This window comes from Perognathus longimembris, chromosome 4 (genome assembly GCF_023159225.1).
Source record: "Perognathus longimembris pacificus isolate PPM17 chromosome 4, ASM2315922v1, whole genome shotgun sequence".
In the NCBI taxonomy this organism is placed as follows: Eukaryota; Metazoa; Chordata; class Mammalia; order Rodentia; family Heteromyidae; genus Perognathus; species Perognathus longimembris.
The window spans coordinates 68,865,323-68,890,356 of NC_063164.1; the positions used below are offsets into that span (position 1 = coordinate 68,865,323).

A 25,034-nucleotide genomic window follows, 5' to 3' on the forward strand; every position below is an offset into this window, starting at 1 on the left:
TTGAACTACCGAAGAGATTATGAAGACACAAAAGCCAATGTGCATATCCCCAATGATATGATGAACCATGTGCTGGCTAAAAAGTGCCAGTACATCCTCAGTGACCTGGAGTACCGACACTACTTTCATCAGTGGACGTCCCTTCCAGAAGAGCCCAATGTTATTCGTGCTCGAAATGCCCAGGAGATCTTAAGTGATGTATGACATCTTTTCTCAACTTGACTTAAAGGCCTCACCCAGTCCTGTCATAGCCCTTCATGATCCAATTGTCCCTCTGTTCATAGGCCCAGTGGCATGAGTACACACTTTTGGCCATAATAGCTCCATTTGCACCATAGGACACGAAGTTGAATATTTAATTGGTTCCTCACTAGACTAAGACCTTAGTACTACTGTCTGTCTCTCTAGGCTTCTTTGAGTCAGGGAATTAAGATCTCCCAATGATGATGCCTTTTCTAAGACTTTGAAGCATCAAGTATATAGCCAAGGACTGATAAGAACTATCGAATTACTCAATGATAAATTCAGAATACCTATTACCTTGCACTGTTCTTGTTTTCTTTCAGAATGTGTACAAGGATGACTTGAATTGGCTAAAAGGCATTGGTTGCTATGTTTGGGATACACCCCAGATCCTTCATGCCAAGAAATCATATGACCTCCAGAGTCAGGTGAGCTAGCCGCCCTAGAAGGACCGGTTTCCCAGATCAGAAACTATAGTGCTGATGTCAGGCTGCAGGGCAGGCTGTCTCTCTGCTTCCTTGGAAGCTGCCATAATAGTGCATGATCTGAGAGAACCAAATCCCCCAGCCACCCCACATGTCCCTGGCTTCAGTGAAACTTCTCCTGGAAGTATGTGCTGGTGGGAGTCTCTCCCATGGTGAACCACCATGCATTGTGAGCTTCTTGCAAGTGACTCTACCTTGAACAGGGTAACTTGCAGAGTAGGAAGAAAAGCATACTTTAACCAGAGGTAGATATATTTTTGTGGGTTTGGGTTGGGGGGGTTGTTTGTTTTGGTTTTTTTGTTGTTTTGTTTTGTTTTTGTGCTGGTCCTAGCCTTGAACTCAGTGCCTGCGCACTGTCTCTGAGCTTTTACGTAAGGCTTGCTCTCTTTGACTTGAGCCACTGGCTCTACTTCCAGCTTTGTGTATATGTGTATAATTACTTAGCATAAGAGAGTAGGAGTCTCATGGACTTTTCATGGCTTTGAACCATAGTCCTCAGATCTCAGCCTCCTGAGTAGCTAGGGTTATAGGCATGAGCACCTGGTGCCCAGCTGGTAGATACATTTTAAAGGAAGAAAACTCTTAAGTATCTGGACCACTTGATGGAACATGGTAGGAAGCTCTGGCAGACTCAGCAGGTTTTATGGGGTGGCTGCCGTTGGTAGTGGAAGATGGGAAAGGAGAAGGCAACAGAACCAGGAAAGACACCTGGGAAATTCCCACACTACTCTTGGCTAAGGAATGCTACTTGGCAGCCACACATAATCTGCAGGATGACAGTTTCTTAGGGTGAAAACAGAAGCCCAGAAACAAGTAAAGCTACATCTAAGTTAGCATCTATAACAGATCTATAACTGATGATAAACTTATACTTTCCAGTTTGGGGTGAATTTTTCTTTTTCTTTACAGATAAAATACACGGCGGCAAGTAAAGAAAACTTGCCTAACTATAACCTGGTGACAGATACGCCAGTTTATGTGACTGCTCTTCAAAGCGGCATCAACGCCAGTGAGGTTTGTGTTCCTTCTTGTCCTAAGGGCACACCATTGTCTTTGTGTGTTTTCCAACAACAGAAGGAAGGGCCTCCTTTCTATTTTTGTTTTTGTTTTCTTGTTTAGGTGAAATATAAAGAAAATTATCATCAGATTAAAGACAAATATACCACAGTTCTGGAAACAGTGGATTACGACAGAACCAAGAATTTAAAGAGTCTTTACAGCAGTGTGAGTTGAGTTTTCTCTTATGTATGAGCCACCTTTCCCCTTTCAGAGACAGAGAATAAATGAGGGTAAGCACCTTGCCCCCAAATATTTTTTGAGAATCTTCAAATTCCTACTTTTTCTCTCATAAAATTATGACATGTAGAATGAAACATGCATCAAATTGAAGCAAGTCCCAGTGTTTAGCAAGGACAGTCTGAGAAGGACAGAAACAGAAAGAGTGCTACTTGGGAGTTAACTAGGGTGCATTTTCCCTTATTCACAAACGTTTTAACCCCTCCAGAACGTGTACAAGGAGGCCTGGGATAAAGTGAAAGCCACCAGCTACATCCTGCCAAACAGTACCTTGTCCCTGACACATGCAAAGAACCAGAAGCATCTGGCCAGCCGTGTAAGTGCAAACAAGAGCCTCCCACTTCCTCTGCCCACCCCTGACCCCATGCCAAGTTCCTCAGGCTAATTCAAATGTGCCTCTACAGTATCCCAGCACCTCTCTGGGGCATCTCACATATACTTCCAGATCCTGTTCATCAGTCTGTGTGCTCGCTGAACACCTCCTCCTGGAGTCCTACCTGGGGAAAGTCACAACACCAGCACAAAGGGCACAGAAGTGATCTTGTAGGCTACCTTTATGCCAATGACTTAGTCAAGGGAAAGAAGACATACCATACAAAATAGTGTGCCTTCAATCGAATTAAATGTAGGTTTGGGAGAAAAATTAAATGATGGGTATAACAACTAATTATCACACCATTCCCAAATGAATAGAAGAGGCCAAAGGCACACACTTTAGATTTGGGAAGAGTTTTATGCATGAGATTTACAAAGCCCAATGAAGGCTGTTTTCCTTTAGTCATGATCACAGTTATATACAATCAGGATTCTTGACAAATTGTTAGGACCAGTTGTGTCAGAGAAAAAATATAACCTTTTTATGAAAAATAAATTTTATTTTAATTTTAAATAATTGGTGCAAAGGGATTTCAACTCAGCATGTCAGTTTATGAGTACAATGCATATTGACTAATGTCACCCCTTCCATCATTCTCCTCCCATCTGTTTCAACTGTATTAATTCCTTTATGTCATTAGTCCTTTGAAAGGACTTCAGTGTTCTGTTTTTCGTTTGTTTGTTTAAGAAAACACACAGGCCAGGCACCCATGGCTCATGCCTATAATCCTAACTACTTAGGAGGCTAAGATCTGAGGATCACGGTTCAAAGCCAGCCTGGGCAGGAAACTCTGTGAGACTCTTAACTCCAAATAACTACCAGAAAACTGGTAGTGGCACTGTAGCTCAAGTGATAGAACACTAGTTTTGAGCTAATGGAGGTCAGGGACATGGCCCAGGCCCAGAGTTCAAGCCCATGACTGACCAAAATCTAATAATAATTAACACACACACACACACACACACACACACACACACACACACAGAGAGAGAGAGAGAGAGAGAGAGAGAGAGAGAGAGAGAGAGAGAGAGAGAGAGAGAGAGAGAGAGAGAGAGAGATTTTGAAGCTGAGTTCAAGTGGCTCACACCTGTAATCCTAACTCAGGAACCTGAGAGCTAAGGATCACAGTTGGAAGGTAGCCCAGACAAGAAAGTTTTTTTCATCTCTTATTAGCCACCAAAAAGCTGGAAATGGAACAGTGGTTCAAGTGGTAGAACACTATTCTTTAGTGTAAAAGCTTAGGGACAGTACCTCAGGACCCATTTACACACACAAGTGATAGAACACTATGCTTAAGTGTAAAAGCTCAGGGAAAACACACACACACACACAAACACACACACACGCCTCTTAAGCACCAATCTTCTCAGTAGTTATGAAAAATGAGATTCCTGAGGAGTTCTGATCTTTCACTTATAGTAGAAAGAAACAAAGACATTATCACGAGAAATGAATAAAATAAAATACTATTTTAGAAGCATGTAGTCTGGGCTGGTGATGTTGCTCACTAGTAGAGCACTTGCCTAGCATGTACCAGGCCTTGAGTTTGATCCTCAGAATCACAACTTAAAAACAAAACAAAACATGTAAGTCTAAATATGAGTTAGTTGAATAGCAATGGCAGTGCTACTATAGACATTTTAACATAGTAGGATTTTACAGCACTCTACAGTTTAACTGTACTTTCAGATGTGGCCTGATTTCTGCCTCACACTGGCCTCATGGTGGCTCTGGTTCTATCTCTATGCACATGGAACATGAGCTCAGGAAAGTGGTCCCTCCGGTCCTCTGCATCAACACAGGGCATTGTTGCATGCTAACAAAATTAACCCATTACCCTACAAAGCTAAGTTTCATCTTCTTGACTTTGTCTTATAGATCAAGTACCGAGAAGAATATGAAAAGTTCAAAGCCCTTTATACTTTACCAAAAGATGTCAATGATGATCCAAACACAGCACGGTGCCTCCGAGTAGGCAAGCTTAACATCGATGTAAGTAAGGCCCAAAGGCCTTTCTTCCCATCAAAGCCAAGTGAACCAGCCACACATTATGGATTGTCCACTCAGCCAGGGATCTGATCCCCGACATGCATGTGGCAAGTGACACATATGTTGCAAGTGTCATATATGTGATTTATGTCACATATGTTACAAGTGACACATGTGCTGTTCATGTCATGAATGACATGTGTTTGACAAGTGGCATGTGTGTCACATGCATGACATGTATGGCGCATGTGAATCACATGTGACCTATGTACCAAACATGGCACACATGCAGCACATATGTGTCATGTATGTCACACATGATGTATATGTCATGTATGATGCATATGACATGCATGACACATGATGCATATGAAGCACATGGCACATAATATAAAATGACATGTATGTTGTGCATGTCATTTATGTATTTCACATATTTTGCTTATGTCATATATTTCCTATACTAGAAAGTGTAAGATCTTCCCAGCCCCCAGGGACCCCAGGTACTTGCTGAAAGTGGCTCACCCTGACTTCTCTGGGACATGAAGAAAGCATGTGTTCCTCTGGTCATGATGACTGACATGTGAACTTAATTTCTCAGCGCCTGTACAGATCCGTGTATGAACAGAACAAGATGAAAATCCACCTGGTGCCTGACATGGTAGAGATGGTGACTGCCAAGGATTCTCAGAAGAAAGTCAGTGAGATCGACTACCGCCTGCACCTCCATGAGTGGATTTGCTACCCTGACTTGCAAGTCAACAGTCACGTCAGGAAAGTGACAGATCAAATCAGTGATGTAAGCCCATTGCTTAGAAGATCCCCGCCCTGTCCACCCCTCTCTCCTCCCTGTTCACTTCAGCTTTTCCCCATCGTGCTTTCTTACTATTTGTCTGACGGGATTTCAGGAAGTAGGGCTCTGTGAGAAGATGTTTCTATGGCATTTACAGCTTCATTGTATGATGCCTTTTGCTGGTTTTTATTAGTAGTGGGGTTGGAATTTAGGGCCCTACACTTGCTGAGCAAGCACTCTACCCCTTGAGCCATGTCCTTAATTCCTTTAGCCTTATTTTTCAGGTCTCAAACTTTTTGTCCAGGGCTGGCTTCTGACCTTGATCCTCCTACCTATGCCTCCCATATGGTTGGTATTATATGGACCACAATGAGAGACATAAATTGGTGATGTCCCTAACTTTTTGCCTGCCTGCCCTTAACTCCAATTCTTCCAGTCCCTGCCTTTATTACAGGCATGGGGGAATGTGCCTTACCTGTCATTTTCTTTTTGTTCCCTAGTATCATCTGGGACCACGGAATGCCTATTGTTTAGTATTAAAATTATTCTTTTCTCTTGCATCTGTTGAAATTCTCTAGATTGTGTACAAAGATGACCTCACATGGCTGAAAGGCATTGGTTGTTATGTCTGGGACACGCCTGAGATTCTCCATGCAAAACATGCTTATGATCTTCGCAATGATGTGAGTTTCCATGTTTGGTGTTTGGGAATGTTTCCATGTCTAGAATCAAGGAGAGAACATGTAAAACATGGCATTGTCATGGACCACTATGGACTATGTCATTTTGAGGATGCTGAGGTTGAGAAAAAGGCTAGGAACAGAGTAGAATTGTGCCTGCCATTCCTATACAACACTGTGGTCCAGCTAGACTGTTGTCTTCTGGTGGAGAGGTTGTTATCCTGGCTCTTTACTCTAACATAGAAGTGACTATTCTAAATATATTAATGAGCATGTAATTCTTGTGAATGGGAAAATTTCATCTGTTAAAAGTTTATGCACTATACATGGGATTTATCTGTAAAAAGCAGACTGGCCAGGCAAAGTAATATGACAGTGAAGATTTCATTAAACAAACTTTTCTAGGAGCTACCATGTCCCTAGAAGACTCTAGCATTTCCATATGACCATAAGCATTGGTTACAATAATGGTTATAAAATTGAAAGCCATCTCCTTCAATAAATGTGCTAGATATGAGTCTCATAGTTAACAGCCTTGTTTGAAAACTAGCCATCTCTAGCATAATAAATGCTCTAACCAGGCTGGCTTTCTTCCTCCTGGCAGATCAAGTACAAAGCACATGTGCAGAAGACGAGGAATAACTACAAGTTGGTGACTGACACACCGGTCTATGTCCAGGCTGTCAAGAGTGGGAAGCAGCTCAGTGATGTAAGCAACCCCTGGGGAGTGACAGTGGATAGTAAGGGAGACAGAGTCACCAGCCAACCAAAGCTAGGTAGTATCAACCTTTCCCAGCTAGAGACCAGGGTTGACGTCTGAAAAAATGCTAAAGGTTCTGCCCTTGTCTCCCAGCACCTGAACTGTCAGAATTTGGTGGAGGTGAAGTTGTAGGTGAACTGTGTACAATACTACATTTTAGAGATTCCAAAGTTCTTTTTTATAGGACACCTTGTGGCGTGAGCAACAATTATGTCTCACTGTCTAGGTCTTCAATAATTAGGGCTGGTGATGGTAGAACAAGAAGCGAGCAGTCTGATATTAGGCATACAGATTGTGAAGTCCTGAATCTGCTACATGTAACTAGGGGCTTATGAAAAGCAAATGATATCTCTGAGCCTCAAAACACTGTGTGCAAACTGGGAAGTGTATGTAAAGGCCTGCTCAGGTGCTCTTTTAACTTAAATACACAGATTATTAATTAAACATTAGATCCCACCAGTGAATTAGCTTGACATGGTAACCTATCAAAATTCTCCAGACAAAAAAACCAAGCTACCTGTATATTAATTAATCAGTTCACCTGGGATTGAAGCCTTCTAGGCAAGTACTCTACCACTTAGATACATTCCCTAGTTTTTCTTCTTGTTGTTTTGGGATTTTTTTTATAGTATGACAGTCCTAGGAGTTGAACTCAGGGCTTCATACTTACTAGGAAGATGCTCTAGGGGCTGGGAGTGTGGCTTAGTGGTAGTGTGCTTGCCTAGCATGCATGAAACTCTGGGTTTGCTCCCTCAGTAACACATAAACAAAAAAAGCTGGAAGTGGCTCAAGTGGTAGGTAAAGTGATAGCCTTGAGCAAAAGAAGCTCAGGGACAGTACCCTGAATTCAGGGACAATCTGCCTATGTTAGGCTTCCAAACCTAACACAGGTATGTGCCACCATGTTCAGATCTCTGTTGAGAAGAGTGTAATGGTTGAGAACTTTTATCTGACTGGACTGATCTCGGACTGTAATCCTCCCAATCTCAGCTTCTCAAGTAGCTAGAATTATAGGCTTGAGCCATTAACACCCAGTTTTTGTCCCCAAGGGGGCCTTGGGTCTCGATTTACTGGGCTTCTTCCTGGACACAATCTAAATCACTCACTCTGCCTCTTTGTTCCCCCAGGCTGTCTATCACTATGACTATGTGCACAGTGTCAGAGGCAAAGTGGCTCCAACTACAAAAACGGTAGATCTGGACCGGGCCCTTCATGCATACAAGCTGCAGAGCGAGGTGAGAAGTGAGAATGGGCATTGCCCAGCAGAGATCCAGGCACCAAGCCTAGAAGCAATCAGGGCTTAGCCTGACCTTGTAAAATGTAAAAGCTATTTCATTTGATGAGTATAATATTGCTTGAATATTAAAAATAATTTGATTTTTAACTCTTCACTATCGCGTGTGTGTGTGTGTGTGTGTGTGTGTGTGTGTGTGTGTATGCAGGTGTGTGCATTCTGACATCTTCAAAACCTCTTCATGCCAAGACCTTATATTTAGGAGGCATGGGATATCAGGCAGGGCAACTTAAAGCTGTGCGTGTCTCGGATATTAGTCTTAGCTTGAACAAAAGTGAAGTTAAAGACAAGGGTAGCCTTTGGCTGCCTGTTTTCTCTGCATTTCCCAAATTCTTGCTAGATGAAATATAGTCAACTGGGTACATGTTGGAAAGCATGTTTTTCAAAGCAATAAGTTGAGAGTGATTTGACTAATTCCATGACTCTTAGTATTTACTAAGGATCTTGTTAAAATTAACTCAGAAGCTAAGTAAATTAATTTTCTGATTAAAAAATCTAATATGAGGGCTGGGGATATAGCCTAGTGGCAAGAGTGCCTGCCTCGGATACACGAGGCCCTAGGTTCGATTCCCCAGCACCACATATACAGAAAACGGCCAGAAGCGGCGCTGTGGCTCAAGTGGCAGAGTGCTAGCCTTGAGCGGGAAGAAGCCAGGGACAGTGCTCAGGCCCTGAGTCCAAGGCCCAGGACTGGCCAAAAAAAAAAAAAAAAAAAATCTAATATGAGGGCTGGGAATATGGCTTCACAATAGAGTACTTGCATGAAGCCCTGGATTCCTCAGTACCTCATAAACAAAAAGACCGGAAGTAGTGCTGTGGCTCAAGAGGTAGAGTGCTAGCATTGAGCAGAAAAGAAGCCAGGGACAGTGCTCAGGCTCTGAATCCCAAGCCCCAGGATTGGAAAAAAAAAAAGACTAATATGAATTGTATGTGGTTTACTTAACTCAAGTCAGATGCCATTTGTCATTTCACCCGCTCTCCTCCATCCCTGCAGAACCTATATAAGACTGGCCTGCGCTTCCTGCCCACGGGGTACAGGCTTCCAGGAGACACCCCACATTTCCAGCACAACAAGGATATCCGATACATGAGCAGCTATGTGAGTGATCTCCCCATCCCACTGAAGTAGGGATAGGAGGGAAGTGGTGTGAATAGTCTCTTCTTACCCTCAAGTCAGACTCTCAAGGTGCAGGATGATATCATGATAGAAGAAGGGAGAGTAGACAGCATGATTTCTGGGGATGTGGTGGAACTAGCTGCTACTGCTCTCCTGGCCTGGGTAGCCCAGTCAGTTAGAATAGGATGGTGGGAGCCTAGGCTCAGGCCCATGATGTCAGGATGCCTGATGTGTCATTGACTTCTTGCCTAGCTGCTGGACCTGATTCTTATCCTACTGTTTTTCTTCAATGTCCAGTCAATAAGCAGAAAACTTGGGGTGGGGGAAAGCAGAGTAGATTCTCTCTCTGTATAGCTTACCTAGGTGTGGTTTCTACCACTTTCTCCATTTTTTAAAAGTACCAGATTGGTACTTAATGAATTTACCCATGGCAAGGCCTAGAGCAGTCTGGCCTGCAATCTGTCCTCATAAACCAGCCATCAACCCTCCTTTCAACAGTAAGCTTCATATCTGCTAGCCAGACAAGGCCTAACAGTGAGTGGACCAATAATGTTTTCAAAGCAGCCAAGTTACATTTAAGATCCCAACGTGCTATTTTTTTTAATTAGTCTGTAAAGTAATTCATTCATCTTAAAAATGTTCTCTTTCTCCTTATTTATATTTTCTAATTTTCTAGTCTCATTGGGTATAAAAATATAAATTTATTTTATGTTTTGCATGCCAGCATACAAACAAATTTTACCTAACAATGTTAAATTTGTTTTCCTTTCTGGACCTAGTTTTATGATACAATAAATATTTTTCAAGAAAAACTTGGAAAACACTAGTATTTTGCCGGTATTTGATTGATGATTGATTTTTAGACAGGGCCTTGTTACATAGCCAAGGCTAGCCTTGAACTCATTATGTAGCCCAGGCTGGCTTTGAACTCAAATTCCTCTGAAGTACAAGAATTACAGGTGTGTATACCACCATACTCAGCTGACTTACTTTGTTATGTTTAATGTTTAAAAAACAATTTTCAACTAAAGATGACATCTGTTTTCCAATTAATAAATATAATGCTGACCTTTGTATAATAATCACTGATCTCCTTCTTATGTTGCTTTGACAGTTTAAGTACAAAGAAGCCTATGAGCACATCAAGGCCAATGGGTACACACTTGGCCCCAAGGATGTGCCATTTGTCCATGTCCGGAGAGTCAACAATGTTACCAGTGAGGTACGGTGAATGCTGATTGGGGGGGAGGGATTATTGAGCTTCAAAAATCATAGCTTTATTTTAAATACATTAAGAAGAATTTCTTACATTTCAGCTGTAAACTTACACATCCACAAAGAACAAGAGGGACATTTTGTCACTATTTTGATACTGCTATCCCTTAGCAGTCTTTTTCTGTAGTTGGTAATGACATTTCATAGTCCCAATTCTATAGAGTATGATGCAAAACATTTTCTAAAGAGATAACTTCTTCTTTAGCCATTTGTATTTAAAAAGAAAACTTTAATAAAAGGTTGTATTTTGGTCTGACTTATACCCTATTTTCAATATCAACTATTGGTTGTACGAATAATTGATTTGATCCTACCTATTACAGATGTAACTACCTATTAAACATAAATGATGTTAAATTCAGAAAACTTCCCCTAATTGAAATAAGTATCATTTTCTCCTGTCTTAATCTTAACATAAATGATGTTACACTCAGAAATCTTCCCCTAATATTATTTACTCCTATCCTAATCTTAACCATATTCCATGTTTCTAGTATTTCCTCTCCTGGATCTCTAGATAAAGTATTAGATTGTTTACTTATTATTTGGTAGATGGTCCTTATCATCTCACACTAAATAACTACAATGGCTTTCCTGTATTGTAGAGACTGTATCGAGAATTGTACCATAAACTGAAAGACAAGATTCACACAACGCCTGACACACCTGAAATCCGCCAAGTCAAGAAGACACAGGAAGCTGTCAGTGAGGTATGTTCTTAAAAGAGAGGGCAGGCCAAGAAGCTCAGGAGAATGTCAACCATTTTGGTCTGTAATGGGTGTGTTTTGGGTTTTGTTGCAGCTGATCTACAAGTCAGACTTCTTCAAGATGCAGGGTCACCTGATCTCCCTGCCATACACGCCTGAGGTGCTGCACTGCCGCTATGTGGGAGACATCACCAGTGATGTAAGCATCTCTAGCTCTTTCTGAAACAGTCTTACCAGGAGGCAGGCTTGCTTTCAGCATTTCAGACCACTCATAGGCTTTGAGGAGACTTCCCACTGCATACTTGTAAACTAACTCTACCTCTTGGTAGTGAAGCAGTGTAGAACAGGACTCCCCCATTCTCTGGCATGGGAACAGTAAGGACAGGATTGATGGGGAGACAAGATCTGCCACCATGCAGTCGTGACCTCCATTCCACCTGCAGCCCAGAGCCCTTCCCGACTCCCAAGGCTCCAGTGCTATATCCCCCAGACCATGCTCAGTAACATCTTCCTGCCATTAAAAAAAAATCTCTTTGGATGTTTTCTTCTCTGAAAAGACCAATCTGTTCAATCTGTGCTTTTCTGCTATCAATATAGTAATAACACCCAACAGAGCATTCCCTCCTCAGCTCGAGATTTGACTTGTGATTGAATGTAAGTAAACTAAGATCATGGGATGAACACATTGAGCCAAAATGAAAGGTACAGCGATTTTCCTTATCCAAATGGATTGCCTGAAACTGTGGACATTACCAAACTCCATACATACTGGGTTTCCCTATATATACCTGCCTGGAATAGAGTTTATTTTATAAATTAGGTACAAAGAGATTCACAACAATTAATAATAAAAATAGAACAATTACCCTAAGATAAAAGTTATTTAAACCTGATGAATTATTTCTGGAACTTTGTGTTTAGTATTTTCAAGTCACACTTGACAGATAACTGAAATCTCTATAAGCAAGCTATAGATAAAGGAATTACCTACCACATATCCATAAAGAAATGTTACTACCCTGTATTTTTGTTCTTGGTTTACATTTGCTTTCAATAAGCTCTCTTCCTGTCTGCCCCGCAGATTAAATACAAAGAAGATTTGCAGATCTTGAGGGGACTGGGCTGCTTCCTGTATGACACACCTGACATGGTCCGTTCCCGGCACCTGCGGAAGCTCTGGGTAAGAATGCGCCTTCCCAGCACATCACCCTATCACCAGCCTCCAGGACACGGGCAGAAAGAGTCTTAGCCTGCTGCTACTTTTAGGGGAAATTTACTATAACCCACTTGGGCAAGTCTTGGTCTACCTGTACCTCCTATAAAGAGGTGATGGGTTTAATTATACAATAGTTGGCTTTCTTCCTGCCTCACAAAACACCATGGAGAGCCTAGTACTCTGTTTTTATGTATTGGCCACTTGAAAGACACAAGATATGCAATTCCTTAAGTGATTATTATACCTTCTATTTCTGCCCTTTTAAAGTCTAATTACCTGTACACGGATAATGCAAGGAAGATGCGAGACAAATACAAGGTGGTGCTTGACACTCCAGAATACAGAAAAGTACAGGAACTGAAGACTCATCTGAGTGAGGTAAGGATGTTTTTGCCTGTAACCATGAGAAAACCACCCTGGACAGCATGAACCAAGTTATCCAAGAAGGTACATTGTACTTCTCTCTGTGATTAACTTTCAGGTAACTACACCAGGTAAAAAAAAAAAAAAACTGTCTTCTAGCCAGGTGCTAGTGGCTCACATCTGTAAGTCCTAGCTATTCAGAAAGCTGAGATCCTGAGGACTTCAGTTTGAAGGCAGCCCCATCAGAACAGTCCATGAGAGTCTGTGTCCAAAATAACCATCAAAAAAGCAGGGTTAGAAGTATGGCTCATGTGATTGTGCTGGCTAAGGGAACAATCTGAATAAGCACCAGGCTCCTAGTTTAAAACCCCATTACTTCTCTCTGCCTCTCTCTCTCTCTCTATCTCTATCTCTCTCGCTTTCTCTCTGTCTCTCTGTCCGTCTGACACACACACACACACACACACACACACACACACACACACACACACACAATTTTCTGCCCTTAACTGTGCAGTGGCCATGTTGTCTAATCAAGTCAATTGACCTTACTTTTCCATTTACTTATCTTGTTCTTTTTGGTAAAAGGATATTGTTTTTTACCTTCCTATGAGAAATGATTTTGTAGATTTAAAAAGTCCCCTGTCTTACAGAATAGTAGTCTCCAATGTCAACTTATTTCAAGTATTTCATTCTAATCTCTGCTATTAGAAGCCTTAACTAATAAGGTCAGGCACTGAACATTTTTAAAGGCTTTAATGACTTCTTGCACTGTTGCCTGCTCAATACACTTCAAATTCCTTAGTTTTATGTTCATCTGCCCAGCTGGCTTTGAACCTTCTGTTTGGTTTGGGGTGGTATTTTTGCTAGTCCTGGGGCTTGAACTCAGGGCCTGAGCACTGTCCCTGGCTTCTTTTTGCACTCTGCCACTTGAGCCACAGCACCACTTCCGGCTTTTTTTTATATATGTGCTGAGGAATCGAACCCAGGGCTTCATGTATATGAGATGAGCACTTTACCACTAGGCCATCTTCCCAGCCCCTGAATCTTCTGATTCATGGCAAATTACTTGTGTTTAGATGGGATTCTCTTACCCAGATAATCAGTTCCTTCAGGAGTGGGCCCATCCTATTTCCACGTGCATCCTCACACTGCCTTGGCCATAGTAAATAGCTATGTTTGCAAATAGCCAAATGTGCTTTGCACAGGTAAGAGCTCTCTGCAACTGTAAATGGTTGTTCTACTTACAGGTCAGTGGCCATGCTCATTCTACCATCAGTCTGTACCATGGCTGCATTCATCAGACTTCTCCATGCTGAGCCAAGCCTTCAATATCAGACCATTCATCATTCTCAAGTGATCTTCTGGCTATGCATCTTAGGTTCTCAGGCTCAGAGATGCCCTGCCACAACCAACACTACCCCCAGTGCATGGATGTGCAACTTATACTCTAAGCCCCAGAGCATAATTGATCCTCTGGCTCACACCCACAATATTTGAGCCCTTTTGCTTTCCTAAAGACTTCCTTATGTTATTTCCACTGAAGCCAGTCTCGGGCAGGAATGCTTATATTCATTCTTTTTAGCACAGTAAAGTTGTGTTTCTCCATTCTGGATGAGAAGGAGGATCCCCTATGGCATGTTTAACACTGCCCTAGAGTAGACTCTAGTCCCTAGTTCAGGTGTCTGGGCACCTGTATGCCATAGATGATCCTTGTCTCCAGCTAGTGTTGAGCTCCTTCAGTTATCTAATAATAATAAGTACTTCAAGTATCCATAAGTATCTCTGAAATACCTTTACTTCATTTGACTGTCTGAGATCAGCATTACCTAAAACTCTACTTTCTCCTCTCCCAAATTCCTGTTGGTATTTTGTGTATATTTTAAGAAATATTTCAGGGAGAATGACAGGTGATTTTTTAGTAATGGAGTTTCTTTTAAAAAAACAAAACACAAAAGCCTCCCTCTGAACTCAAAAGACCTGGGATGGAGCTTGCAAATCTGTTTTTAATAATATCCTTGGGAGTTTATATTATTAAGAAAGTTTGGGAGATAATGACTTAGTAAAAAAAAGTTCAAGTTGACTTTTGATTTCTTTTTGCATTGTAAAGATTCTTGACATTCATAGGTTTTTCTTTTGGAACCAGGAAATTGGAATATTGTTTTAAGAAAAACAATGTATACTTGAGGACAAGGAACATTACTACTAAAAAAAATGTAGAAATGGCAAGAACATGTTTGCGTCCTGGATTTACTTCCAATTACTTGCATGACCTTAAGTAATTCATAACACCAGCACTCCAGTTTCCTAAGCCAGAGAATTTGATTAGATGATTATTTGGGTCCCTTTAGTCTAAGATTCTATGAGCTGCTTTACTCTAAATATAGCCCTAGAACTAGAGGTGTAACTTAGTGCTCAGCATGCATGAGGCCCTGGGCTTGAGGAGAACAAGAAAAAGAGAAAATGAATAAAACCAAGCAAAACAAAAAATGAAAAAAAAAACTATCCTTAAAGAAAAATTAAATTTTAATTTATCCTCAATAGTAACACCAAAACAGCTGCTTAAACTTTTGTTTAAACTTGGAGCTGCACAGAATTTAGATTTTTTAAATGGTATGTAAACATATACCTACATGTATATATGTTTTATCTATGCACACTACATTTATATCTTCAGTCAGAGTTTATTTGGTATCCCTTTGTTCCTTCCGGTATCCATTTATTACATTAAACGAGCTTAACATTGATTAAGTACCCTGGTGTGGGTACCATGTGATGAAAAGCACAGTGCTCTGAGCTGCTTAATTCTGAGGCCCCCATAATAAGAGCAGAAATAGATGTCAGTGTGTTAAATGTTATTTAAGGAAGTTGAAGAAGACAGCTTGGGCTCTTGGAGATTACCAGAAAGATAAAAGGGAGAAAAAACATTCTAGGCAGGAAGAATAGTGTGTAAAAATGGCCATGAATTTTAGTAACTGAGAATAGCTTCAAATAGCACATGAGTTTAGAAGCATGTGGAGAAATGGGGCTAGAAACATGGCATGGGGCCAGTTATAATGACTCATAAGCATTGTGTTATTAATACAACTTTGGCTTTATGGAGGAAAAAAATACCCTTGAAGATTGTAAGAAGAATAGATCTAGGAGTTAAGAAAACCTGTATGGGGGCTGGGAATGTGGCCTAGTGGTAGAGTGCTTGTCTAGCATACATGAACCCCTGGGTTTGATTCCTCAGCACCATATACACAGAAAAAGCTGGAAGTGGCACTGTGGCTCAAGTGGTAGAGTGCTAGCCTTGAGCAAAAAGAAGCCAGAGACAGTGTTCAGGCCGTGAGTTCAAGCCCCAGGACTGACACATAAAAAATTTTTATTATAAAGAAAACCTGTATGACCTTTGTGAAAGATGGGTGGGCCATGAGCAGCACCATCGCAGAGGAAGAGGAAAGTAGCTTAGGACGTTCTGAAGGATAAGAAGAAAACAGCAGAACTGAGAAAAACAGCATAGAGATCAGATTTCAGGACACACTATTCTGATATAGGAATGAAGGAGGAATCTAGGTTGACTCCCCAAGGTTCTTCCTAGGTAACTGAGAGATCAAGGAGTCAGCAAAGTAGAGAAGACTAAGGAGCAGATTGGGCCAAAGATGGGAGGCAGGGTTATATAAAGAATTTCACATTGAGTATGATGACATTTACACTTACAAAAACAAAACTTGGGGCCAGGCTCCAGTGGCTCACACCTATATAGTTACTCAGGAGAAATGTCCCCATGAGACTCTTATCTCCAATAAACCACTCAAAAACCTGCAGTGACCCTATGGCTCAAGTGGTAGAGCATTAGCCTTGAGCACAAAGAAGCTCAGAGACAGCACTCAGCCCCTGAGTTCAAGCCCCACAACTGACAAAAACAATTAAAAAATAAACTTGAGTCTGAGGTTCAGAAGACACACTGGATATACAAATTTGGAAGTCATTGATCTCAAAGTGATAGTGGAGGCCACAGATCCATAGGAAATCAACCAAAGAGAATGCAGAGGGGAAGAGGGGGCCACTACTTAACCCCAGCAAACAGAAGAAGAATAGAAGAAGGTGGCCAAGGAGTGTCTGGAGAGACTAGATGCCACCAGGGGACTGTGTGTGTGTGCACGTGTGTGCGCATGTGTATGCACTTACATGGCTACTAGTACTTAAACTCTTGTCTTCTCTTGCTTAGAATTTTCTTTTATAAATTATATATTATCTTTAAGTAGTTGTACAAAGGCATTATCATTCAATAAATCAGTTTATGCATATAATGCATCTTGATCAATGTCACCCCATCCCTCCCAATCCAACCTCTTCTCCAGTTTTTCCTTAATTTCATAGGCTGTGCTTTGAATATTATGTTGCTTAGCTCTTTATACTCGGGTCTGGCGCTCTACCTCTTGAAGAACACCTCTAGTTCTTTTTGGTTAACTGGAGATAAAGTCTCTTGGATTTTCTGCCCAGGCTGGCTTGAAACCTCAATCCTCCTATCTCAGCCTTCTGAGTAACTAGGGTTATGCCAGAAACCACAGATGCCTAGCTTAGAATCATTTTTAATATTACAAAACATGCAAGATTTCTTATAGCAAATACAGTACAACTTTGTTTTAATGAAAGTGACTTCATTGGTGTGTTTGGATAGAAGCCAAATTATGGACTTGAGAAATTAAAGAAAGAAGAAACATATAATTTGGCAGAGAAAGTGGAGACTGGGAATGGCTTAATGAATTGAGGGATTTGATTGTGTTCGTAGATGAAGCAAGGGTTCTGGGAATAACAGGAAGGGTTGAAAATATGGAGGATAGGAAGTCTTTATCAGTAGAGAGTTCTAGAAGAAACAAGTGAGTATAGTCCAAGAAGATAACAGGCTACTTGAGTTTTGAACAGGCCAGGTAATGTCTCTTGTACAAGGAGAAGGAGGACAGAAGACTTCAGAAGTAAATAATAACAAATCATTGGTTTATCAGAAAGCAACTGAGACTATGGTGGTGGGGGGGTCCCGACTTCTCTGAGTAGGGATGGCATTAGCAGAGAACATGCTATGTTGGTGAAGCGAAAATGATGGTGGTGACTTGTTTCCTGTCTAGCTGGTGTACAGAGCAGCAGGCAAGAAGCAGAAGTCCATCTTTACTTCTGTTCCTGATACTCCTGATCTTTTAAGAGCCAAGCGGGGGCAGAAGCTTCAGAGTCAGGTAACTTGGGCTGTTCATGACGATCTATAAGCCTGCACGCTGGCCCCAGCTGAGGCAGTTGTGTCTTCCTGACTTCTCCTGGTCAGTAGCACACTCACACACTGGGCTCTCCTTGCTGAAGCTTTATGCACATGAACTTCTACAAGCAGATTTTTCTCAGACCATGGTAACTACAGTTATGTTTTCATGAACAACAGGTGTCACATTTTCCATTTTAAGTGCTATACTCCATCATTGGATGCATGGCCTATGGTTCACATCATCACTTGGTCACTTCATACAGGCTTTTATCCACAAACAAACTTGTATTTCATGTACTCAGGCAGAACTATGGGGAAGATATGCTACAGGATCTATCATCTCCTCTCACTTTTCTGCTGCTGGCATTCTTTATCACTTCATTTGAGATTGGACCATCATTAGCAACAGGAGTAGTGGATAGCTGCATGTGTAAATGCATTTCCAAATATCAGACACAGAGATGAACAAATGAGCAGAAACATATAATGAACAAGCAACCACTCAAAGAGACATCTAAGGGTTAGAAGTGAAGAGGACTAAACATCAGATACTAAATACTTCATCTTTATGATATCTCACTCACCTCATTTTCTTATTACTTAGTATCTGTATGTTGAACTTGCCACTAAAGAGAGACCACATCATCATGCTGGAAACCAGACCACAGCCCTGCAGCATGCTAAAGATATAAAGGACATGGTCAGCGAGGTGAGATGGGGGTTCTATAATGGGCAAGGGTGAAAGAAAGTATGTGTGTGTGTGCATGCGTGCGTGTGTGTGATATGGGCATGTAGTTAAAACTTCTACTTGTTATCTCTGACCTGAAAGCTGATTACTACAAATTATACTCAGCTTCATCAGAAACACCAAAGGTAGTTTTCTCTAAAAGTATGGCACATTGTGTTCCTCCAAGAAACCTATGACTTGGTTGAGAATTTGGAAGGGTGAAACCACTTGAGCTTAAGTTCATCTCCTTCTTCTGTCTTCATTCCCTAGAAAAAGTACAAGATTCAGTATGAAAAGATGAAAGACAAGTATACCCCTGTTCCAGACACACCAATCCTCGTCAGAGCCAAGAGGGCCTACTGGAACGCCAGTGATGTACGTAGCCTCCCTCTGTGCCCTGTTGTAGCAGGGGTTGCTGAGGTTGAAGGGCCATGAAACTGAACTTGCAATCACAGCCATAGTACAAGGCCATGGCCCTTGGCATGGTGAGGAAAAACACAAACCCAAAACACAAATAGTTAAGCAATACCAGTCAAAGTAGCTGGGAAGTGAGTTGAGCGACACCAGAAGCCTAGTCTTAGTTCTCTCCTGGACAAATATATGACCCTTTCTTATCATTCTTTGGTATCATTTCTTAGGGATACTTGACAACTAATTTATTCAGAAAAATCATGGTCTTGGAGAGTCAGACAAACACAAACGCTAATCATGATGCTGTCATTTGTTTATTCTAGGATCCCATGTAATTTACCTGATTTTTCTTACAAGTCAAGTAAGGGTGGGAATCAGGTTAAATAAGACAACAAAAGAAAACGTGAGAAGCAAAGGTTTGGCTCAAATGACAGAGGACAGCCTAGAGAGAAAAGGCCAAATAAGAGCATGAGTCCCTGAGTTCAGGCCCCAGTACCAGCATATTATGTTTGCTGAGTTATTCAAAAGGATAAGAAGTGAGGTTGAATCAGTTTGATAATAAAAATTTGAAAAGGGAAAAAAAAAAGAAGTGAGGTTGTAAACAGATTGCTCAGAGGACTCCTCTTTGCATAGATGAAATGAATTTACTATCATATTCTTAGGTTAAGACCTGTTTTTCTCTTGGAGTGTCACAAAAATAAAGATTATAATAATACAATTCAAGACTCTTTAGTAGAGAATTTTGACAGCTGAGTCTTTCTCCCCTTTCTATGTATTTAAGTTTGACCTGTGCTCAACAAGTCTATGTAATTTTCTCCCCCCAAATGAGCTTTTGATTTATTTCCTCAGTATAAACTTTAAGTAGTCTTAGATTTACAGAAAAATACCAAAGACAGTAGAGAATTTCCATGTACTCATACAGTTTCCCCCATTGTTAACAATGTACATTACCATCATACAAGCTTCTCACAAAGATGAAACAAGATTTGGGCATTATTCTTATATCAGTTCATACGTTAGATTTTTGTTAGCATTCCTTAGTACCTTTTTTTATCTTCCAGGATATGAAACATTCTCTTGAACTTTTCCCCTAAGTTTATTCATAGAAAAGCGAAGAGAAAACACTCAGGAGAGTTCAAGCTTTAAAGAGTTCAGCTATTTACCTTGGTGATTGATGTTACTGATACATTTGTTTTCTTTTTCAGTTACGCTACAAAGAAACATTTGAAAAGACCAAAGGAAAATACCACACTGTGAAGGATGCTCTGGACATTGTTTATCATCGCAAAGTAACAGATGACATCAGTAAAGTATGTCCCTAGATGGTCCACTCAGGTTGAGCTCTCTGTCTCATCTACCATCTACCTAAAACTCCCAGGAGAAGGAGTATTTTGCATTTACTTTGGGAAAGACTTTCTAGTTATGTTTTTGTTTTTGTGACAGGTAAAATACAAGGAGAACTACATGAGCCAGCTGGGAATCTGGAGGTCCATTCCTGACCGCCCTGAACATTTCCACCACCGTGCTGTCACGGATGCAGTCAGCGATGTGAGTGCTGACATCTATTTTCACACATAGATTCGTGTTACTGGATGGCTTGTGAAAGTAGCCACTGCACTCAAAACTAAGAAAATATTTGTCCAGATTTTAGATCTAGGGAATGGATGTTTAAGTCACTTAATTTCTAACAGAGTAAATGTCAGGTTAAGAGAGAGAAAAGTATGCTTAAATTTGTAAGCCTAAATTTTCTCCTCCATGTTGGACCCTATAGTATACAATGAAATGCTATCTCATATTTAGGAAAATGGTCCGTTTTGATCCATCGAAGAGGCAATTTTATGGAGCAATTAAAAGCATACCAATGCTAATTTAGAAGACATTATATCTGTTTATATGACAATATGCCTATTAAGTGAATAATACATCCTGTAGGAAAGTATGCTTGTTAAATTTGAGTTATTTTGGCTAGGTATGGTGGTTTATGCCTATGATCCAGCTACTTGGGAAACCAAAATCGAGAAGATTACAGTTGGAGGCCAGCCCAGACAAAACCTTACCAAGACCCCATCTCAATTAAGAAGCTGAATGTAGTGGTTCATATGTATGATATCAACTCTTCAAGATACTCAGTAAAAAGAGATGGTCCAAGGCTGGCCTCAAGCAAAACTAGATGCTATCTGAAAAATAACTAAAACCAAAAAGGGCTTGGGGTCTACCTCAAGTGATAGCGCCTTGCCTAGCAAGCATGAGGCCCTGAGTTCAAATTCCAGTACCACCAAAATATTTTAACTTATTTTAATCAGTAATAAAATGAAAGAAAATTAGACAACATAATATTCCAGAGATCATGAAATTAACAGCAAGATAAACTTAGAAATCAGACTACTCAGTAAATTTTTAATTTGTCATTGAAATCAGTTATTTTAAAATATGTCTCTTTCAAAAGTGTTACGTTTGATTTTAGATAATCAATCTCTTGTTTAATGTGTACTTAAAATAAAGGTAATCTTAATGACAAAAAAATGATAAAATAATGGCATTCACAGGGAAATGGTCAGATCTTGAATGAATAATATTGAGCGAGACAAGCCTAAAGCACAGAGGACAAAGGCGCATGGTCTCCCTGATGTGTGGTTGTTGGAGGGGGAGGGGAGAACAGTAGAGATCAAGTCTGTAAAGCAACAAACTTCTTTTCAAATGGTATTTCTACATATTTTGGTCAGCGACTTTAGATCATCTCTCTAAAACCAAACAATTACTAAATAAACATAAAAAGGTCTCAACAGTTACATACATATGATTATATAAGATGAGGCTAAGCAAAATGAACTCCAAGAGATGGAAACAGGAGGATTTTACTGTTGTCAATGTTTAATGTACTAGGTGAATTTCCTTTGACGTACCCCCTGTGGTCACTGTATATGACTCTGGTACACTGGATATTGTATATATGCTTATCTGAACTGGGGAAGGGAAAGGAAAATGAAGGAGGGTGTAACAAATATGACAAGAAATGTACTCACGGGCTGGGGATATAGCCTAGTGGCAAGAGTGCCTGCCTCGGATACACGAGGCCCTAGGTTCGATTCCCCAGCACCACATATACAGAAAACGGCCAGAAGCGGCGCTGTGGCTCAAGTGGCAGAGTGCTAGCCTTGAGCGGGAAGAAGCCAGGGACAGTGCTCAGGCCCGGAGTCCAAGGCCCAGGACTGGCCAAAAAAAAAAAATGTACTCACTACCTTATTATGTAACTATACCCTCTCTGCACATCATCTTATCAATAAAATTTAATTAAAAAAATATTCCAGAGATCAATATTACTGGAAACTTATTTTAGATAAAAGTTTAGTACCTTGACATACTTCAAAAGTCATTTGCTGTTTCACCAGCTTGTACAGATCCTAACCTATAGCTATTAATGATAGGTTCTTAAACCTCACTGGTGTGCTTCTTCTCTTAGGTAAAATATAAAGAAGACTTAACCTGGCTTAAGGGCATTGGTTGCTATGCCTTTGATACCCCAGACTTCACACTGGCTGAACAGAACAAGACTCTCTACAGCAAGGTATTGGCTTGAGGAGAATGGCCATGCACAGTTAACAGAAACCTGAACTCCAGAGAGAGTGGCACTGAGGAAATGAGAGCTTCATGTTTTCATACCTATCCTCTCTTATAGACAATACATATGAGTGTATATGTATATTATATTATATTATATTATATTACATATATATGGTCTATACATATAGTAGTATTATATTTAATATACTTTGTATACTAAAAGTATGACTTCTTGTTGCGTGTTTCATTTATATTTGGGTTAATATGCTTTCTATAAGCTGGACCACTCTGAAAAACTACTGTCAGTAACTCTCTAGGAGAACAGTGTTGTGTATTTTGTTTCTATTTTTCTATTTCCTGAAGGATTTCCAAGTGTGTTTTTAATATCCAAATTACTGTTAGAAGACAATGATAAATGTATCTAATATATAGACCATATCTTAAAAACTAAATGTATCTAATAATTATATATGTGTATATATGTACACACACACACATATATATAGAGAGAGAGAGAATTGTTTTAGCTATTTGCCTAGTAAACAGATCTCTTTGATGTCCACTCCGAGTGTTTTGTTATGTATTATGGGGCTACCTTCCAAGAACTCAGCCACTTCTGCCTTTCATTACCTTAGGAGACAAGTAGACACTTGATAAGAACTTACTGGTTCTATGAATGATTACAATTATATAAGATAGACAATATGTCTTATGGTATGCTATAAAAAAAACTATGTTCTTTTTCTCTAGTATAAGTACAAAGAAGTATTTGAAAGAACGAAATCAAATTTCAAGTATGAGACTGACTGTCCAATCAATAGACATTTCAAGTATGCAACTCAGTTGATGAATGAGGTATGTTGAAACTAATTCAATTAAGCCTATTCAATTCCATCAGTAAGTCTATTGTTGTTTGATTAAACTTGGAAAGATTACATATGTCATTATCCAATGGGCTCTGTCAAAGTCATAAATAAGAAGGAACATTGGAGTGGAGGCCATACAGCCATCTACACCTTAGGGCCTCACAGCTCTGTTGGAGGTAAAAAGGAAGGAGTTGAAGAATTTTGTGGAATATCAGCTGAATTCCTCCAAATGTAATGTTGTATAGATTTAGGAGACCCAGAAATTTGAAGTCAATTTATTATCCCCTCAAAGTACCACATAGAAGTGATTAGAAGAGCTGGTCCTTTGTGAGATAATTGTGATTCATGCAGTCAGCTACATTACTATTGCTGCTCCCACATATATAGGACCTACAAAAATTCATTTCCCTCTGTGTTCTACCCAGTCTTTCCTGTAACCATCTTTGCAATAATTTAAGTTAAATGTAACCAAAGTCAGCTGAAATACATCTAATTAAAATTATACTTAATTCTCTATTTTTAAAGTTTCCATGGATTTACTTTAAAAGTATTAGAAGAGTAGTAAAATATATCTAATAATGAAAATGTAACTATTAAATGTATGACTTCTTGTTTGTCTTCATTTATATTTGATTTAATTCATTTTCTATAGGTTGGACCACTCTGAAAAAATACTGTCAGTAACTTTCTAAGAGGACAGTGTTTTATATTTTATTTCTATTTCACAAAGAATGTCCAAATTTGTTTTTATAACCTGATTAGTGTTAGAAGACAATGGTAAATTTTCATGAATGTTTTAGAATTATTTATGTTTTTGTTTCATATTGTAAGCCTATAGCTTCTCTCAGTACTTATTTTAAATATAAAAGACCATAAAAGCTGACATTGCTAATGACATCATGTGAAAAGATGGAAAATGTTCACAAGGTAATGTGTTGTGCGTTAGATCTCTCCCAAGGACCAGCTTTCTCTAGGCAATATTTCCCTACTTGGCTGTCTTTGCTTCTCTGATTTTTTTAATTGTTCTGGGTATTTAGGGAACCCATTTCTAGAAATAACATGTTCCTGGCTCTCTGGAATGTTTACTTTGGGACATTTCTGTGTAGATGTGAAGTTGTACTCTTGCCATAATTTAATATGCTGTTTGATCAGAAAAAATACAGAGCTGATTATGAGCAACGGAAAGATAAATACCACCTGATAGTTGATGAGCCTAGACATCTGCTGGCTAAGATGGCAGGCGACCAGATCAGCCAGGTACTGTGATGGGGCTGGCTGGCACAGACAGGACTGTGCTCCGGTTTCTACTGAGGTGTTGTTCCGTCTGCTGCAAGGATGTCATAGGCTCCACCTATGATATTGGGCTGTCCTGTTCAAAGTATCTGTCTAGCCACCCAAAGAGCCCAAGAGCTATTTGAGTGTGCCAGTCCATGCATGCTCTCTGTCCTCACTTAGGCTGGGGCAAAGATGGAGGGAGGATTGAGTCCTCCCTTTTACTTTATTCTTCTGCCGAACTTGTGTGTAAAGAAATCACAAAAACAAAACAAATTTAGGGAAGGAAAAACATGGTGCTCCTTCCTGTATTTTTCTCTTCCTCTAATGTCATCTTCTCTATAAGTGAGACTAGCTATTTGTTCCC

At 40.1% G+C, this 25,034-nt stretch overlaps 1 protein-coding gene across 1 annotated transcript in view; it reads left to right on the forward strand.

The window, feature by feature from the left end:
• The window catches only part of Neb (nebulin), a 217,731-nt gene that overhangs the window by 145,282 nt on the left and 47,415 nt on the right, over positions 1 to 25,034 (forward strand). Inside the window, 24 exon segments of the mRNA XM_048345481.1 lie at positions 1 to 198; positions 567 to 671; positions 1,638 to 1,742; positions 1,848 to 1,952; positions 2,233 to 2,340; positions 4,279 to 4,392; positions 4,991 to 5,188; positions 5,761 to 5,865; positions 6,467 to 6,571; positions 7,750 to 7,857; positions 8,911 to 9,015; positions 10,148 to 10,255; positions 10,914 to 11,018; positions 11,110 to 11,214; positions 12,097 to 12,195; positions 12,499 to 12,609; positions 17,706 to 17,810; positions 18,435 to 18,539; positions 18,828 to 18,932; positions 20,174 to 20,278; positions 20,412 to 20,516; positions 22,429 to 22,533; positions 23,280 to 23,384; positions 24,548 to 24,652. Coding sequence (XP_048201438.1) covers positions 1 to 198; positions 567 to 671; positions 1,638 to 1,742; positions 1,848 to 1,952; positions 2,233 to 2,340; positions 4,279 to 4,392; positions 4,991 to 5,188; positions 5,761 to 5,865; positions 6,467 to 6,571; positions 7,750 to 7,857; positions 8,911 to 9,015; positions 10,148 to 10,255; positions 10,914 to 11,018; positions 11,110 to 11,214; positions 12,097 to 12,195; positions 12,499 to 12,609; positions 17,706 to 17,810; positions 18,435 to 18,539; positions 18,828 to 18,932; positions 20,174 to 20,278; positions 20,412 to 20,516; positions 22,429 to 22,533; positions 23,280 to 23,384; positions 24,548 to 24,652 — 2,724 coding nt within the window.